This window comes from Rattus norvegicus, chromosome 3 (genome assembly GCF_021556685.1).
Source record: "Rattus norvegicus strain SHRSP/BbbUtx chromosome 3, alternate assembly SHRSP_T2T, whole genome shotgun sequence".
NCBI classification, from domain to species: Eukaryota; Metazoa; Chordata; class Mammalia; order Rodentia; family Muridae; genus Rattus; species Rattus norvegicus.
The window spans coordinates 112958687-112978059 of record NC_141536.1 but is presented as its reverse complement, the minus strand read 5'-3'; the positions used below and the strand labels follow the sequence as shown (position 1 = coordinate 112978059).

The window sequence follows — 19373 nt, the reverse complement described above, 5'->3', positions numbered from 1 at the left end:
TTCAATTTTGTGGAATAGTTTGGATAATATTGGTATGAGGTCTTCTATGAAGGTTTGATAGAATTCTGCACTAAACCCGTCTGGACCTGGGCTCTTTTTGGGTGGGAGACCTTTAATGACTGCTTCTATTTCCTTAGGAGTTATGGGGTTGTTTAACTGGTTTATCTGTTCTGATTTAACTTCGGTACCTGGTATCTGTCTAGGAAATTGTCCATTTCCTTGATCCTAACTTTTTAACCGGCTGTACCACACATCTTCAAAGTTCTGTTTATGTCTTGAGGGAAATATTTGGGTATTTGAGGGACTTTGCTTTGGTTTGCATAAGAGACCTCACATAGCCTTCATTTCTAGCTAGGCCTGTTGCAGGCTTCCATACCACCAGACATTGGTAAAATACAACATGGTAAAACTTAGCTGTATGCCATCACTCTAGAGCAGTGTTTCTCAATCTGTGGATGGCTATCATTGAAAACACATATTCCAATGGTCCTGGGAACGGAGACACTGCTTAGTAGCAAAATTATAGTTATGAACTGGGAAGAAAATAATTTTACGGTTGGGGGGGTCACCACAGATGAACTTTATTAAAGGGACCCAGCATTAGGAAGGCTGAGAACATCTCTGTAGAGGACTGAGTATCAGGCCCTCGTGGTTCATCCCTTTTGTGCCCCAGCACTGCATTCACAAACCTGATCCTTGGCCGTGTTCAGAGTCAGCAGGCCATTTCCAGAGATGAAACAGCTCATTTAAAGAACTCGCTCCTGGAATGCTAACTTCTGTCCTTATGGCTCTGAATGTATTTAAAAATAGTGTTGTAACAGATTCAGTTTGTTGTTAGAGATGCTGGTGTTGGGACGCTGCCTATGAAAAACCTTAAGTAGATCCACTGAAGACTGGTTTTATTATGTTTACAAAAACAAATCTAAGGCAGTGACTGGGAAAGTTAAAAATAAAGCAATGGGGGAAATATAGTCATGTAACTGCTGAAAGAGCAAGAGTGAAGAGAAGAAGGTGGTGGTAAAGTGGTGGAGAAAGCAGTGTGAGCTTAACTCTAGAAGCAACCAAGGAATGTGCAAGCGCCCTTATCTCTCTGCCTCCTGACTGTGACACAATGGGGGTGGGCTTTTCCGTCTTAGGAAAAGTAGTGAAATACGGCAAAGTACTAGAAAGGAATATATAGTTGGAAACCTTTGCGTGTTTGTAGGTGTGTGTGTGTGTGTGTGTGTGTGTGTGTGTGTGTGTGTGTGTGTGTACACACGTGTGTGGACACATTCACAAATTCAAGGGCAGGTACTAGGAACATCCACAAAATTGTTCCATATACTGAATAAATACAATTATTTCTAGTATTTTTCTTTCCCCTTTTCCACTTAATCAGTTGCTTGAAAAAGTTACAAACCTAAGGAAAATTCTCTCCCTCCTTCAATATAAAGAGAAATTATCATCATATCAAAGTTTGTTTGAATTGATAGTTAACATAAATCAAATAGTGCCAGATTATCATAGACTACTAGTCCCCATTCTTTTCACTCTGTTGATGGTTAATCCTCACTGTCAACTGGATGGGATTGGGAATCCCATGGGAGACACACCTCTGGGCCCAATGGAGCAGGCATCTGTGGAGAGGTTCAGCTAAAGCAGTGAGGTGGTAGCTGGGGCCACCGTCAGCAGTCCAGGCTTGAGCCTGTTGTCTGTCGAGCTCTCCATAGGAGAGGTCGTCTACCACTGACTGTCATCTGGCCTGAAGGAAGGAAACACTAGTCCACACACTGAAGACCACAGACTGAAGACAAAGGAGAAAGGGAGATAAATATAGGCCTTGTCTCTCTCTGCTTCCTGAGTGTGACCAGAGTTGTCTTGCTTGCTCCAGGACCACAGGTCCAGCCACTTTTGCTGTGATGGCTGCCCTGCCATAATGAACTGTTCCTTAAACTTGAAACAAAAAGAACTCCTCGTTCCTTAAAGTACCTGCCACAGACGAGAGGGAACTATTTCCATTCTCTCCATTAAATCTCCGTCCCCTGCTTTGAAGATAACTTTGCTTTCCCTTTGATAAGGAAGGTGAAACAAACCTCTGTGATATGTGCCCATTCCCCACTGACCACCATACCCTCCGCTTTCTCTTCTGTGTTCAAAAGAAAGGTCGATGTTGTCCAGCACAGAACAGATGTAATTTTATTTATTCTTCCTGGGGATCTTAGGAGATCAGTGCCGATGTTTTAATTTAAAGTCACCTTGTTGGAAACAATGATCCTGCTCTCCCTGCCCACACAGTGGCTCTGCATACACACTACAGCATTGCCAACACCTGAGTATTCATAAGGCCCCAGACCCTTTTTTTTTTTTTAGTGTGTGGGGAATCTTGGAATGTAAGCTTCCCTGGTTTGCCGTTTGATGTTTAAAGAGCAGTCCTGTGTGCTGTTATGTTCTTTCCCATGCACTTTCCCACTGTAAACAGTGGTACCAATTAGTTTTAAGTAAAGTTGTTGTTTAGATCATGTAGCCGGGGCTCAGCCTTTGTCCCTGAGGAAGTATCATGAGGAAACACCAACTAATTCGAACCCTCCATAAATTCTCTCTGTGTCTTGAAGAAATGAAGCTTCTGGTGGTGCCCCTTCCCTGGTGTGATTGATTTCATTAAGTCTGGATTCTGTGAGTCTCTGCACTCAGGGTAGCAGCTTAGTGGTAGCCAGATCAAAAGGATTTAGGATTCCCAGCCTTACAAGAGCCCATTCTTATTCTAATCATTCATTTTAACTGTTAATTTCTCATTCACTGAGAAAGAGCTTGGTTTAATTAAAAGCAGAAACAAATTTTGCAAATTTGATCTTGGAATATGGGCTTATTTTAAGGCATATTGTTAGTGGTGAATATCGAGAATCCACCCGTGGAAAAGAGTTTGAGAGCCTATAATTTATTTTCTAAAATAATGGAATCAAATGCCCCTCTTTGTTCAGTGCAGAGGTCTGACTTACAGTAAACATTCGGATGGGAAGATGATGTGGAAAGGGTGGGGGACCCACACTGCGTCACTGAGACTTCTGCTAGCATTGTTCCCATTAGAACACAATGGCTCCAGACAAAGAGAAAATGATAGGGGTGAACCACAGCACCCTCCATTTAACATTCACAAGGAGGGGACGCACAAAAAACTCAGGGTTCTCCCCGAGTCTGACCCTTCCACATACACTTTAGAGGAAGAAAAGAATTTATACATATTAAGTATACGTAGCACTAAGCTCGCCAAAGTGAGAACCCTTTAATCACTTTGATTTCACAATTTCAAGATTTTGAATAAACTCAGTTTGCTTCCTCTACAGTAGATGTGGCAGGGAGGCCCTGTGGCTTCTGTTCTCCCTCACTTTTGAAGTGGTGGCTGGTCCATTCCTGTTGCTTTCACAAAGGACTACTCTCAGCCGCCAAATATTCTGAATTCTTAGATGACAGTGAGTAAGAGGCATTGCTTTTGGCATCCCATAAGCCACCATGCCATCTTTCTCCTTGCAGACAGTCTCTGGGGGATGAAGCTCAGGACACTCCGAGATCATTACACTCATTAACAACTCTATTGCCTCATGATACAACCACATCACTCAGATTATTCGTTCAGCAACTATAGTATTTAAATAAACTCTTAATTACCCACCAATTTTTCTCAGTCACCCTGGAGGATTTGAATTCAATGTATTATTTCCTGACACATTTTAAAAGTCTTCTGACACTAGTGCAACCACTCGCATTAATGCTCTTCTTTTTCTTCACATCCTTAAAGACATTACCAAAGGAACCCTTCGTTACATCCAGGGTGGTCTTCCAGTCCTGGTCAAATTCCTGATCACACTGCCTCGCTCCTATATAAACTCCACTGGCTTAATTGTTTCCATGTCTGGACCTTCGAAAGTTTAACCAAATTGTTAAGTGAAATTTCTCTAATTACCTCATCCACAAATATCCACCCCTTTCTCATCTTAAAAGTTTCATTTCTGATACAACCAATCTATTCTTTTATGTCTTGTTAATGTTGTAACAAAGGCTGAATTTCCCACAAGGATGACCTGTATGGGTGTCAACAATAGCTGACCACTAAAATATATATCCTTTTTTTCCCTGAGTGCACTGCTCCAGAAAGAAATGAACATGTTTATGCTTTTTTGAAATATCAGAATTTATTGAATAAGTATATTTGTATGTGGTTTATGTCAGGTCTCAAACCTGGGAATCGAGGTTCTTTTAAACACATAAGTTATTCCAGCATCTCTCAGTCCCTACCTGTTTCAGGGTCCTCCTGACTGACATACCCTACACCATACCCTAAATTTTTCAAGCCCATGGGCTGACCTGGGCTCTCCCAGCCATTTTGGCTATACCGGCCCTTTTACCCTTTGTCTCCTGACTTTCTTCTGGCCTCTTGACTCTTGGCTCTCTCCTCACATGGCCTGGCTCAGGCATGTCTACTCTAGACCCTTCCAAATGCCTCTGCCTATGTTCTCCCTCGTATCTACGATAATTCTCCTCCTCCACTGTATCTAGGAGCAGTTATGTCCTCCTTTTATCTATTTTTATGGTGCCATTTATAGTCAAATGACTGTAGATGAACAGACTTGGCTTCTACTCCATTTGAGGCCAGTACCATGCCAGCTTTGTCAACATGGCTCTGTGATGACGACTTTAAGTCAGCAATAGAGACACCCCCAGGAGTAGCTTCTGGCTCAGGATTGCTTTGGTTATCCATAGTGTTTTGTGCTTCCAAATGATTTCTGTGAAGAATGGCATTCGACTTTTGATGAGGATTGCATTGAGTCTGTAGACTGTTTTCAGTAAGAACCAATTTTCATAGCATACGATTCTCCCAACACCTGAGCACCAGAGGCCGTTCTGTCTTCCGGGTTCTTCTTCAGTGTCCTTCTAGAGTAGCTCAAAGATTTCCCTGCGGATGCGCTTCATTTCCTTGCTGAGGTTTGATCCTCTCGAATAGTATGAGTTCAGTCAGCAGGTCCTCCTTCAGGGTGCTCAGTCATAGCAGCATGGCTTTAACCAGAGTTCATGTGAATGCTTTCTCTACAAAAAAACTACTATGCAGCTTCTAGATGGCTCCCCTACTTGGGCTGCAAGCCTATAAGAAGCAGAAAGCTTTCTAGTAGCTCGATTGAGGCTGCGTGTGGTGATGGGAGTTTCCCAGGATTCTCTTTGGCTTTATTTCCTCCCTATAGTGTGGAAAGTCCTTAGTCCTGCATGAGAAGACAGAGTGGCAGTTTATAGAGCAACCTGTTCCTCTTTCTAGGCCTCTTTCTTGTCCGAGGTAGCCAAGTCTCAGAAGTTTCTGGTCTCTCTAATGCTAAGCACTTCTAAATGAACTCAGTAGGTTGTACTTAAATGTACACACACACACACACACACACACACACACACCCTGATAGTTAAAGAAGAGGTCACAACTCTGAGAGAGAACATAGAGGGGTTATATGTGTAAAGGGTGGGATGGGTAAAGGTAGAAATTATGCAAAAACAGCTCTCATATATGAAATTCTCAAAATAAAATAAGTGGAAAAAAAGAAGTTATTATATTTTATGATGCAGTTCAAATGGTTGGCTCCATGAAGACTTTCTTTTCTCTCTCAGACACTTGCTGCTTTATTCTTATAAACACACACACACACACACACACACACACACACACACACACACAGAGAGAGAGAGAGAGAGAGAGAGAGAGAGAGAGAGAGAGAGAGACTTAGAAAGATAATTACTTGATTTTGGCATCTAAAACGTATCTAAGCCATAATGAAGATAATAATGAGATACAGATGTGGTTCCAAATAAGAGGTAAAGAGAGGCAGCTTCTGAGATTCCAGCATAAGATAAAACGGCACTTCCTTTGGGAGCCAATGTGGCACAAGTAACTCTTAAATTATGACCAAATAGCTTCATGTCCTTGGATTACTAAATTTAGTTGAATTGGCAAAACTCGGGGATGCTAATGATACCCTCCATAAACACAGCACTTCAGAGTTAACAAAGTGTGCTATAAGCACTTGAAGCCTGCGGTCTGTCTGTAAAGTTACAAGTAAATGCACTGAGAGCTTAGCTTTACAGGGAGGAGTTTGGTTTTACTTTCCAGCATTGTAAAGTCCTTGGTGCTTCAGTTGCCAATTCAACCATAAATTTCATACACAAGAAGCTTTTCCTACAAAGATATAGTTAGGAAGACAAATATAACTCTTGAATTCTAATTCACACATAAGGCAGTGCCTGGGCCTGTAGCTAGAGAGACCCAGAGTGAAAAGGAAATATATATTGGGATCTAGGGTGAAGCAGAATCATTGTTAATTAGACAATAAGAATATGCTCACTTCTTCAGAGTGCTCGACATGTCCTGTTTTGCTGGAATGAAATTGCACACGTGTTTACTCTTTATTCTGCACTGCACACACATTTTGCTTAATGGCCACCCGAGTCTTCTTTCCTTTATTGTGCTAGCAGTTTAGTACTGGACACGTCTCTTTCCAAGAGCTCTCCTTCAAAGTACATCTACTGTAAAGAGACTTGTCAGGGATGGCCAGTGTCTTTTCTGCTTCAGTAGTTCATTCATTCGCTATGTTAATACAAATGCTGTGCCTGACCCTGCTTAGAGTCAGCGAGACAGACATTTCATTCCAGAAAAGTCCTAAAGGAAAAACTGCAGAAGTGTCAGGAAATAGCCGTACTTGCTGTGCAAGTGTCCCTCTTAAGGGCAATAATGTGCCAAAAGTAAGTAGAGAATAATCACATACAAGAAAGTTTTCTCTATACACACATAGTAAGACTGGCATGTTTTTTCACTGGTCAAATTAAAAAAATAAACTAAAAGAAAACATTGAAGACTGTGTCAAATGCAGTCTTTGTGACTTCTCGATTCATCTCCACAAGTTTTCAAAGATTCTGCTAACAGCAAATACATGAAAACCATAATTAAAACTTTTTTCCCGGGTTGGGGATTTAGCTCAGTGGTACAGCGCTTGCCTCGGAAGCCCAAGGCCCTGGGTTCGGTCCCCAGCTCCGAAAAAAAAGGAAAAAAAATTTTTTCCCCTAAAATCAGTGAGTCAGAGAACAGTGGGGGAGGGGAGTAGCCAGCCAGACATCTATTTTTTTTTTTATTAACTTGAGTATTTCTTATATACATTTCGAGTGTTATTCCCTTTCCCAGTATCCGGGCAAACATCCCCCTCCCCCTCCCCTTCCTTATGGGTGTTCCCCTCCCAACCCTCCCCCCATTGCCGCCCTCCCCCCACCGGTCTAGTTCACTGGGGGTTCACTCTTAGCAGGACCCAGGGCTTCCCCTTCCACTGGTGCTCTTACTAGGCTATTCATTGCTACCTATGAGGTCAGAGTCCAGGGTCAGTCCATGTATAGTCTTTAGGTAGTGGCTTAGTCCCTGGAAGCTCTGGTTGCTTGGCATTGTTGTACATATGGAGTCTCGAGCCCCTTCAAGCTCTTCCAGTTCTTTCTCTGATTCCTTCAACGGGGGTTCTATTCTCAGTTCAGTGGTTTGCTGCTGGCATTCGCCTCTGTATTTGCTGTATTCTGGCTGTGTGTCTCAGGAGCGATCTACATCCGGCTCCTGTCGGTCTGCACTTCTTTGCTTCATCCATCTTGTCTAATTGTGGCTGTATATGTATGGGCCACATGTGGGGCAGGCTCTGAATGGGTGTTCCTTCAGTCTCTGTTTTAATCTTTGCCTCCCTATTCCCTGCCAAGGGTATTCTTGTTCCCCTTTTAAAGAAGGAGTGAAGCATTCACATTTTGATCATCCGTCTTGAGTTTCATTTGTTCTAGGCATATAGGGTAATTCAAGCATTTGGGCTAATAGCCACTTATCAATGAGTGCATACCATGTATGTCTTTCTGTGATTGGGTTAGCTCACTCAGGATGATGTTTTCCAGTTCCAAACATTTGCCTACGAATTTCATAAAGTTGTTGTTTTTGATAGCTGAGTAATATTCCATTGTGTAGATGTACCACATTTTCTGTATCCATTCCTCTGTTGAAGGGCATCTGGGTTCTTTCCAGCTTCTGGCTATTATAAATAAGGCTGCAATGAACATAGTGGAGCACTTGTCTTTTTTATATGTTGGGGCATCTTTTGGGTCTATGCCCAAGAGAGGTATAGCTGGATCCTCAGGCAGTTCAATGTCCAATTTTCTGAGGAACCTCCAGACTGATTTCCAGAATGGTTGTACCAGTTTGCAATCCCACCCACAATGGAGGAGTGTTCCTCTTTCTCCACATCCTTGCCAGCATCTGTTGTCCCCTGAGTTTTTGATCTTAGCCATTCTCACTGGTGTGAGGTGAAATCTCAGGGTTGTTTTGATTTGCATTTCCCTTATGACTAAAGATGTTGAACATTTCTTTAGGTGTTTCTCAGCCATTTGGCATTCCTCAGCTGTGAATTCTTTGTTTAGCTCTGAACCCCATTTTTAATAGGGTTATTTGTTTCCCTGCGGTCTAACTTCTTGAGTTCTTTGTATATTTTGGATATAAGGCCTCTATCAGTTGCAGGATTGGTAAAGATCTTTTCCCAATCTGTTGGTTGCCGTTTTGTCCTAACCACAGTGTCCTTTGCCTTACAGAAGCTTTGCAGTTTTATGAGATCCCATTTGTCGACTCTTGATCTTAGAGCATAAGCCATTGGTGTTTTGTTCAGGAAATTTTTTCCAGTGCCCATGTGTTCCAGATGCTTCCCTAGTTTTTCTTCTATTAGTTTGAGTGTGTCTGGTTTGATGTGGAGGTCCTTGATCCACTTGGACTTAAGCTTTGTACAGGGTGATAAGCATGGATCGATCTGCATTCTTCTACATGTTGCCCTCCAGTTGAACCAGCACCATTTGCTGAAAATGCTATCTTTTTTCCATTGGATGGTTTTGGCTCCTTTGTCAAAAATCAAGTGACCATAGGTGTGTGGGTTCATTTCTGGGTCTTCAATTCTATTCCATTGGACTATCTGTCTGTCTCTGTACCAATACCATGCAGTTTTTATCACTATTGCACTGTAATACTGCTTGAGTTCAGGGATAGTGATTCCCCCTGAAGTCCCTTTATTGTTGAGCATAGCTTTAGCTATCCTGGGTTTTTTGTTATTCCAGATGAATTTGCAAATTGTTCTGTCTAACTCTTTGAAGAATTGGATTGGTATTTTGATGGGGATTGCATTGAATCTGTAGATTGCTTTTGGTAAAATGGCCATTTTTACTATATTAATCCTGCCAATCCATGAGCATGGGAGATCTTTCCATCTTCTGAGGTCTTCTTCAGTTTCCTTCTTCAGTGTCTTGAAGTTCTTATTGTACAGATCTTTTACTTGCTTTGTTAAAGTCACACCGAGGTACTTTATATTATTTGGGTCTATTATGAAGGGTGTCGTTTCCCTAATTTCTTTCTCGGCTTGTTTCTCTTTTGTATAGAGGAAGGCAACTGATTTATTTGAGTTAATTTTATACCCGGCCACTTTGCTGAAGTTGTTTATCAGCTTTAGTAGTTCTCTGGTGGAACTTTTGGGATCACTTAAATATACTATCATATCATCTGCAAATAGTGATATTTTGACCTCTTCTTTTCCGATCTGTATCCCCTTGACCTCCTTTTGTTGTCTGATTGCTCTGGCTAGAACTTCAAGAACTATATTGAATAAGTAGGGAGAGAGTGGGCAGCCTTGTCTAGTCCCTGATTTTAGTGGGATTGCTTCAAGTTTCTCTCCATTTAGTTTAATGTTAGCAACTGGTTTGCTGTATATGGCTTTTACTATGTTCAGGTATGGGCCTTGAATTCCTATTCTTTCCAGGACTTTTATCATGAAGGGGTGTTGAATTTTGTCAAATGCTTTCTCAGCGTCTAATGAAATGATCATGTGGTTTTGTTCTTTCAGTTTGTTTATATAATGGATCACGTTGATGGTTTTCCGTATATTAAACCATCCCTGCATGCCTGGGATGAAGCCTACTTGGTCATGGTGGATGATTGTTTTGATGTGCTCTTGGATTCGGTTTGCCAGAATTTTGTTGAGTATTTTTGCGTCGATATTCATAAGGGAAATTGGTCTGAAGTTCTCTTTCTTTGTTGGGTCTTTGTGTGGTTTAGGTATAAGAGTAATTGTGGCTTCGTAGAAGGTATTCGGTAGTGATCCATCTGTTTCAATTTTGTGGAATAGTTTGGATAATATTGGTATGAGGTCTTCTATGAAGGTCTGATAGAATTCTGCACTAAACCCGTCTGGACCTGGGCTCTTTTTGGTTGGGAGACCTTTAATGACTGCTTCTATTTCCTTAGGAGTTATGGGGTTGTTTAACTGGTTTATCTGTTCCTGATTTAACTTCGGTACCTGGTATCTGTCTAGGAAATTGTCCATTTCCTGAAGATTTTCAAGTTTTGTTGAATATAGGTTTTTATAGTAAGATCTGATGATTTTTTGAATTTCCTCTGAATCTGTTGTTATGTCTCCCTTTTCATTTCTGATTTTGTTAATTTGGATGCACTCTCTGAGTCCTCTCGTTAGTCTGGCTAAGGGTTTATCTATCTTGTTGATTTTCTCAAAGAACCAACTTTTGGTTCTGTTGATTCTTTCTATGGTCCTTTTTGTTTCTACTTGGTTGATTTCAGCTCTGAGTTTGATTATTTCCTGCCTTCTACTCCTCCTGGGTGTATTTGCTTCTTTTTGTTCTAGAGCTTTTAGGTGTGCTGTCAAGCTGCTGACATATGCTCTTTCCTGTTTCTTTCTGCAGGCACTCAGCGCTATGAGTTTTCCTCTTAGCACAGCTTTCATTGTGTCCCATAAGTTTGGGTATGTTGTACCTTCATTTTCATTAAATTCTAAAAAGTTTTTAATTTCTTTCTTTATTTCTTCCTTGACCAGGTTATCATTGAGTAGAGCATTGTTCAATTTCCAAGTATATGTGGGCATTCTTCCTTGATTGTTATTGAAGACCAGTTTTAGGCCGTGGTGGTCCGATAGCACGCATGGGATTATTTCTATCTTTCTGTACCTGTTGAGGCCCGTTTTTTGACCAATTATATGGTCAATTTTGGAGAAAGTACCATGAGGAGCTGAGAAGAAGGTATATCCTTTTGCTTTAGGATAGAATGTTCTATAAATATCCGTTAAGTCCATTTGGCTCATGTCTTCTCTTAGTCTGTCTACATCTCTGTTTAATTTCTGTTTCCATGATCTGTCCATTGATGAGAGTGGGGTGTTGAAATCTCCCACTATTATTGTGTGAGGTGCAATGTGTGTTTTGAGCTTTAGTAAGGTTTCTTTTACATATGTAGGTGCCCTTGTATTTGGGGCATAGATATTTAGGATTGAGACTTCATCTTGGTGGATTTTTCCTTTGATGAATATGAAGTGTCCTTCCTTATCTTTTTTGATGACTTTTAGTTGAAAATTGATTTGATTTGATATTAGAATGGCTACTCCAGCTTGCTTCTTCTGACCATTTGCTTGGAAAATTGTTTTCCAGCCTTTCACTCTGAGATAATGTCTGTCTTTGTCTCTGAGGTGTGTTTCCTGTAGGCAGCAGAATGCAGGGTCCTCGTTGCGTATCCAGTTTGTTAATCTATGTCTTTTTATTGGGGAGTTGAGGCCATTGATGTTGAGAGATATTAAGGAATAGTGATTATTGCTTCCCGTTATATTCATATTTGGATGTGAGGTTATGTTTGTGTGCTTTTCTTCTCTTTGTTTTGTTGCCAAGACGATTAGTTTCTTGCTTCTTCTAGGGTATAGCTTGCCTCTTTATGTTGGGCTTTACCATTTATTATCCTTTGTAGTGCTGGATTTGTAGAAAGATATTGTGTAAATTTGGTTTTGTCATGGAATATCTTGGTTTCTCCATCTATGTTAATTGAGAGTTTTGCAGGATACAGTAACCTGGGCTGGCATTTGTGTTCTCTTAGGGTCTGTATGACATCAGTCCAGGATCTTCTGGCCTTCATAGTTTCTGGCGAGAAGTCTGGTGTGATTCTGACAGGTCTGCCTTTATATGTTACTTGACCTTTTTCCCTTACTGCTTTTAATATTCTTTCTTTATTTTGTGCGTTTGGTGTTTTGACTATTATATGACGGGAGGTGTTTCTTTTCTGGTCCAATCTATTTGGAGTTCTGTAGGCTTCTTGTATGTCTGTGGGTATCTCTTTTTTTAGGTTAAAGAAGTTTTCTTCTATGATTTTGTTGAAGATATTTACTGGTCCTTTGAGCTGGGAGTCTTCACTCTCTTCTATACCAATTATCCTTAGGTTTGATCTTCTCATTGAGTCCTGGATTTCCTGTATGTTTTGGACCAGAAGCTTTTTCAGCTTTACATTATCTTTGACAGTTGAGTCAATGATTTCTATGGAATCTTCTGCTCCTGAGATTCTCTCTTCCATCTCTTGTATTCTGTTGGTGAAGCTTGTATCTACAGCTCCTTGTCTCTTCTTTTGGTTTTCTATATCCAGGGTTGTTTCCATGTGTTCTTTCTTGATTGCTTCTATTTCCATTTTTAATTCCTTCAACTGTTTGATTGTGTTTTCCTGGAATTCTTTCAGGGATTTTTGCGATTCTTTCAGGGATTTTTGCGATTCCTCTCTGTAGGCTTCTACTTGTTTATTAATGTTTTCCTGTGTTTCCCTAAGGGAGTTCTTCACGTCTTTCTTGAAGTCCTCCAGCATCATGATCAAATATGATTTTGAAACTAGATCTTGCTTTTCTGGTGTGTTTGGATATTCCATGTTTGTTTTGGTGGGAGAATTGGGCTCCGATGATGCCATGTAGTCTTGGTTTCTGTTGCTTGGGTTCCTGCGCTTGCCTCTCGCCATCAGCTTATCTCTAGTGTTACTTTGTTCTGCTATTTCTGACAGTGGCTAGACTGTCCTATAAGCCTGTGTGTCAGGAGTGCTGTAGACCTGTTTTCCTCTCTTTCAGTCAGTTATGGGGACAGAGTGTTCTGCTTTCGGGCGTGTAGTTTTTCCTCTCTACAGGTCTTCAGCTGTTCCTGTGGGCCTGTGTCTTGAGTTCACCAGGCAGCTTTCTTGCAGCAGAAAATTTGGTCTTACCTGTGGTCCCGAGGCTCAAGTTCGCTCGTGGGGTGCTGCCCACGGGCTCTCTGCAGCGGCAGCAACCAGGAAGATATGCGCCGCCCCTTCCGGGAGCTTCAGTGCACCAGGGTTCCAAATGGCCTTTGGTGTTTTCCTCTGGTGTCCAAGATGTGTGTGCAGAGAGCAGTCTCTTCTGGTTTCCCAGGCTTGTCTGCCTCTCTGAAGGTTTAGCTCTCCCTCCCACGGGATTTGGGTGCAGAGAACTGTTTATCCGGTCTGTTTCCTTCAGGTTCCGGCGGTGTCTCAGGCAAGGGTCCTGCCGCTCCTGGGCCCTCCCCCACAGGAGCCCAGAGGCCTTATACAGTTTCCTCTTGGGCCAGGGATGTGGGCAGGGGTGGGCAGTGTTGGTGGTCTTTTCTGCTCTGCAGCCTCAGGAGTGCCCACCTGACCAGGCGGTGAGGTCTCTTTCCCACGGGGTCTGGGAGCAGAGTTCTGCTGCGGGCCGGGATCCGCGGGTCCAGACATCTATTAACAATACTGTAGATTGTCAATGTCTAGAGTTTTTAAATATTGTAGGCTTTTTGTAACTTTTCCTTGATTATTTTTATTCTTCTGTTTCTTTACTTGGTTTTTCATTTACTACTGACTTTTGCAACTGAGTGCCAGATAGCCCCAGTTTGGGTTCTTTGTGAGGGCTCATAGCTTACCCTCTACTAACAGCAGTTATGAAACCACGGTCAGGTGCTCTGCATAGCAATCTTCCAATGGAGGGCCGTAGGCATGAAGCCAAGCTCTCTCTCTTCTCAATGCTCACTCCTTCAGAGATGACCAGAAACCGCCATCACACAGATCCGTGTTAAAGAAACACTCAAAATGTGACCTCAGCATGCCTGAGGCTGAGAACCAGAGAAGCCCAGCCTGGGCTACATAAGTTGTATTTAAACAAACCAAAAAAAGAAAAAGAAAAAGAAAAAAAAGCTTTAAAACATTGTATGATTTCTTTCCTCAATCACTCATTCTAACTCCAAGCTACTTTGGATCTGTTCCAAATGTCAAATGTCAGTTCTTGGCTACCAGATGCTTTAACCTCTGATGGTATTAAATGCATGCCCGCCTCCAGAATTTCAGGCCAATATCTAGTATTCCCTGTTGTAACACATCACAAATCAATTAAAAAACGTTTTTCAACCCTTGCTACATGCTTACGGAACGATTTCACGAGAACGGCATTCATATATAAATGAACGAGTTTGACAAGTTCTAAACAGCAGCCCAGTGAAGTCGTGAGTAGAAGGTTTGTCTCTTCTGCGCCAGCAGCTCTAGCAGCTCTCCCTGCCCCTTGCTCGTGCTCTCTCTCTGGTCAGATGTGGGGTACGCACTGCGCGGATGAACGTGCAGAGCATGCGGCCTTTCGAGAAGGAAGGAACAATTACTCAGAGTGTCCTATTATTTCATTTTAGCTGTAGGTCTCAAAATCGAGGATATTTTGAAGAACCCAAGAGCACTGCCTGTACTCAAGGAAGAGTCTGCAGCATCAAAAGTGACAACCAAGGTGGGCCCAGGCGGCATCGTATGACCTTCCCTGGTTCAGTGTCATTAAAATTGACGGGCTTCACACAGTAATCCCGGTCAGCACATTCCCAGCATGCATCTTAGAAATAATTTGATGATCAGAGACGTATTTGGAGATATTAATCATAAATCTAAATGTCTCTTCTGACAATACTGCCATCGCTAGTGAAATTTTAAAAATCACACAAGCCACAGCCCTTCTCTTTTCTCCATGACAGTCCTCTGCTGTGGCTCCTCGTTGGGTTGCCATATGAAGACACCCTCTAGTGCTCCCATGGGGCTGTTATGGTTCCCAAGGCAACCAAAGGGATGTTGGCCCCTGTTGCTCTGTCTTCAGGTCTTAGGCGTGGCCCTGGAGAAGATGACACTGGAGACGCTGCTTTCCTGAGTACCACGGTTTAACTCCTCTGCGGTTTGCTTGCTTGCTTGCTTGTTTTGTTTTAAGGGAATAAGAGGTAGTTTATTGTGGAGTCATTTTGAGTGACTGTGGCCTGAGAACACAGATTTAGGTTTCCCCAGATCCCATGTTCCATTGTGGAAGTAGTTTCATGAAGTTTCATACTTTTATAAAACAGAGAAAGTCTTGAACCAAGGTAATTTTAAAATTCACAGGTAGGCACATCAGAGAGTGCGTACGGCTAAATGGAGAAGATTTTCCAGAGGCTCCAAAATGCTGTCTGTTGACACTCTTAGCTTTGGGGTTGATGGATGCTAGTGTCTGCTAAGTTAATAGATTCCAAAGGGATTTTATCTATTAGCTACATGTTAGTTCTGACATGGAGATAGGCATGTGTGACTGTTCTGAGGGCTAAAGCTAGCCTGGGACAATTAACCCCACACCCACTCCCCACACTGTCCCTCCACCCCCACATGCTCCCTCCCTGCAGCATTGCAGTCTCCCCGGTACTCAGGTTATAATCAGGCAGGCTCAGTCTCTGCAGACAGTGTCTTTGCAGTTTTATTCACAGCTCCCCCTGTTGGACAAGCATCACAGTCTGTGCATGCAGGGGCCCCGTATTATTTATTAAATATTATAAAGTCCCTCGGAGACCAGAAGGCTCATCATCCTTCAGATGCGGCTGAGTACTTGAGTACTCAGGATGGCATCTTCAGCAGAGAGGACTAGCTGTCAGAGGCCATCAAGAAAGACACTCTGGTTTGTAGCCCAAGTCCCTGGGAGGAGCCTCTCAGGGAGCAATGCCACAGTCAGCACTGTGTTACTTTAGTCAAGATTAGATTCCTTCACTGGCTTAAAACTCTGAAGTCGATCTCTTCATTTATAACTAGTCAGATTTTAAATTTTTACACTCTTTCTTGACAAAATTTTAATTTACCTTAATGGGTCTGACGATTATTTAGGAATGGAAATTATGTCCATATCAAATCAATTTTCTTCATTTATGTATTCACATATTTTCTGGTTTTTAACAATAGTGAAATCTCTTCCTACCTTAAATATTTAGCAAATTTTTGAGTCCCAAATTGAAATTGGTGGGAGTTTATCTGGACAGATGGTATGTCATACCTCTTTCCTTTACGGCCAGACTGAAAACCTGAAGAATGTAATAGAACTACACTGTTCTCGCCTGCACGTCCTCCTCTGGGGGCAGAGGGACTGTAAGAGGCTGAGCAGCCATTCCCAGAGCCACGTTAGAAGCAAAGCAGTGTCTGCGCCACCGCTCGGCCCTGGGTCTTATCTCTCACTGCCACTGAAAAGGTCGAGCCCTAAGTTTATGGTTTAAATAGCAGGAGTTTAGCACAGTTTGGAAAGCCCAAGACCCCAAGACCTCAAGCCTGCCATTGTGCTTCCTACTGGGGAGGAGGGCTCCCATCTCGGCTTGTGCCTGGATCTGAGATGTCCCCAAGTGCTGAAGGCTTGTCCCTAGCTGGGGTGCTGTTGGAGGAAAACAGTGGGTGATGGAAGATGATGGGATCCAGCTAGAGGAAGTATGTCACTGGAGACATAACTTGGAAGGATGTTTACCTATCTGTCTGTCTCTGTCTCTCTGTCTATCTCCCTGTCTCCCTCTGTCTCACCCCTCTCCTTTCTGTTTTTCAGACTGAATAAAATCAATTGACTGATACTCAGCTTTGATGTTTAACAAAAGCCTAAAAAGGAAAGCACTGTGCTAGGCAAGAATATGTGAGGCTTGGAAAGACAAACATTGCCCATTTTCTCTCCCATGTAGAATCTGGATTTAAACAGAAATGAGTGTCTATGCCTATATAGGCATGAAAGTGAATGGGGCTAAGGAAGAGTTGTAAAAGGAGGAGATGGGGAGAACAAGGAAGGCAAATAGGAAGGAGGAAAGAAAAATCCTACATTCAATTGGGATCTAGTTGTGTGGTGAGGGGGACAATAGAAGAGGGAGGGAATATTGAGTTACAAGTTGAGGGGGTCAGAATATTGTGATAGCTATGAATGAATATAAGCAAGATACAATGATCTATTTGTCGTGAGACTGATTATCTATCGATAGCTGATACATTAATAATAGGTTATGGGTGATAGATGGGAGAATGGACAGACAGATGGATGATGGATAGACAAAATTAGAAAATAGTATTCTGAAAGAACACTCATTGTAAGCACTCATAGCCTGAGATTCTGGAAAATGCTTTGTGTTAAGAAGGATGAAGAGATTAAGTGCACTGGCTGCTCTTGCAGACGGCCTGGGTTCTGCTTTCAGGACCCACATGATGTCACAGCCATTGGGTGTTCCAGCGCTGCCTTCTGGCCTCTGCTGGCACTGCACGCATATAGGGGGCATACATAGTACAGACAAAACACAAACATGAAAATAGTAAGATATTTAAAGAATGCTTTATAGAATTTTCTTTTGTGTATGTTGATACATCCCTTGGGAATTTTCTTCATAGATACCATGTAAGTTATCTACAGTTCATTAAGAACAGAGAAGTGGTCAATGACTTGTGCTCTTTCCTTCCTCCAACAGTCCCACTATAGGAGCTTGGGTCCAGAGTTTTACAAAGTTCTCTTTGACTTTGGGGGTCAGAGTCCACTGATTCTGTACTATCTTAAGATGCACGAGTTAGGTGGTATTTCCGTCACTTATAATCCGAAGGGAAGCAAGTTCACCAAGATACTCCGAGAGCCATATCCTTCTTATGCTTTACTTCCAGGCGGTCAATTTGAAGACACTGAAAATGGCTTCCTTTCTGCCATAATTTCTAAATGTGTTTTGACTGACAGTTCGTGCAGTGTTCCCTTGTGCCCTGTTTACCTCTGCGGCGCAATTAGCTGAGCTGTTCTCTCTTTTAGCCTCACGGCTGTGATCTCCCATATGAGGGAAGCCCAGGCCCTCCAACATGGTTATGCTGCATCCCCTCCTGAAAACCTGTCTTGCCACTTTGTTATTCTGTGCTAGTTCAAGCATTTGTCATCATTGTTGACATTATTGTTGGCCATTGGTTTCTGATTCCACAATGAGAGTCTCATGCACTTGAAAAATCCCCGCCATAGCTCAGGACTCACTGTAGGTGAGGAGGAGCTATGACTGGGTCTAGTCTGGCACCCAGGAGGAGCACAGATTCCTTACAATATCTACTTCTCTTTAAAGATAAAGGATTACACCTTCCAGATGTAAGACAGCAGTACAAACACTCCGACGAAGCTCTGGTCTCCTCTGCATGCTCCTGTGGAGGAGCAGGGTAGATCCTTGTGCTCCCGTCGTTGGCTCAGTAGTGTAACACATTACCATTGTTGGTTTGTTTTCTGTTTTGTTTTTTTTTCAAGTAATAAGGAAGTTTATAAACTCTATCAGCTATTTGAATAACATTAATATTAATTAATGGAGCAATAGCTTTTTGATAGTATTTAGAAGCAATATAAATATATTACACACATACACACACACACACACACACACACACACACACACACAATTTCAACTCTTGCTCACTAAGTGTCTGAGTCTGCCTCCTTACCTGGGTGTACCTTCATTGCCCAAGATCCAAACCGTTTCTTGCAGATGATTTAACAAACATTGGCCGAAAACCTGTTACATTCTGGGCAATATGTTATGCGCTAGAAATATGACCACAAGCCCACCACCCTCAGAGAACCCATTCTCTATTTTACCAGGTCTACTAACGAGGCAGCCTTTCTGTAACTGTCCTCACATGGTTCCTAAAGTGCTTACTGTTCTCACCATGTCCTCAATGTCTGGAAGCTGCCACTCACTGGACTTTAAGGATGGAGGCATGCTTGGATAGCACGGAGCAGGCTTCCTATGCACAGAATAACACAATGTACACTGAAGTGTGTGTTTTCCCACGTCCTGAAGCATCAGGACCACACTTAACACATGGGTGAAGAGCACAGTGTTGAACTGGTGGCATTGATCTTAATCTGAGAGAAGAGAAGAAGGTTCCAGGTGGTGGTTCTCATGGAACCAGCAATTCTGACAGTCGGCTCCTTCATCATCTTGTGCAAGACTATTTGACTACATGATCCAGTCTCAAGATGACCTGAGCAAATGTTCCCAGAAAGGTGAAATCAGAAGGAGAGAGAGTGAAACAGAGACAGTAAGAAGCACTGATTCTGAGGAAAAAGCCTGTTTGTGTTACTCTGGTGACGTCCCAGGGCCGCAGTGGTGAACTAGACATAGCTTTGCCTTGAGTCTATAGCAGCAGAAGGACCACGAAACCATCAGCATGTAAAGGACAGGTGGCCTCTTTAAGTCTTGCTCTCAGTAAGGATGTGCCCCACTCTATTTTTAAAATGACTTTTACTTGA

The 19373-nt window shown here is 42.3% G+C and overlaps 1 protein-coding gene across 3 annotated transcripts in view; it reads left to right on the top strand.

Moving 5' to 3' along the window:
• Fam227b (family with sequence similarity 227, member B) overlaps nucleotides 1–19373 on the top strand; it is a 166406-nt gene that overhangs the window by 133989 nt on the left and 13044 nt on the right. For 2 of the 3 annotated variants that reach the window (XM_087650950.1, XM_087650949.1), the window contains exons 12-13: nucleotides 14503–14594; nucleotides 17572–17729. In XM_087650950.1, the coding sequence (XP_087507076.1) occupies nucleotides 14503–14594; nucleotides 17572–17729 (250 nt within the window). Of the gene's footprint in view, nucleotides 1–14502; nucleotides 14595–17571; nucleotides 17733–19373 lie in introns of all 3 variants that reach the window. The other variant, NM_001013920.2, reaches the window with a different exon arrangement.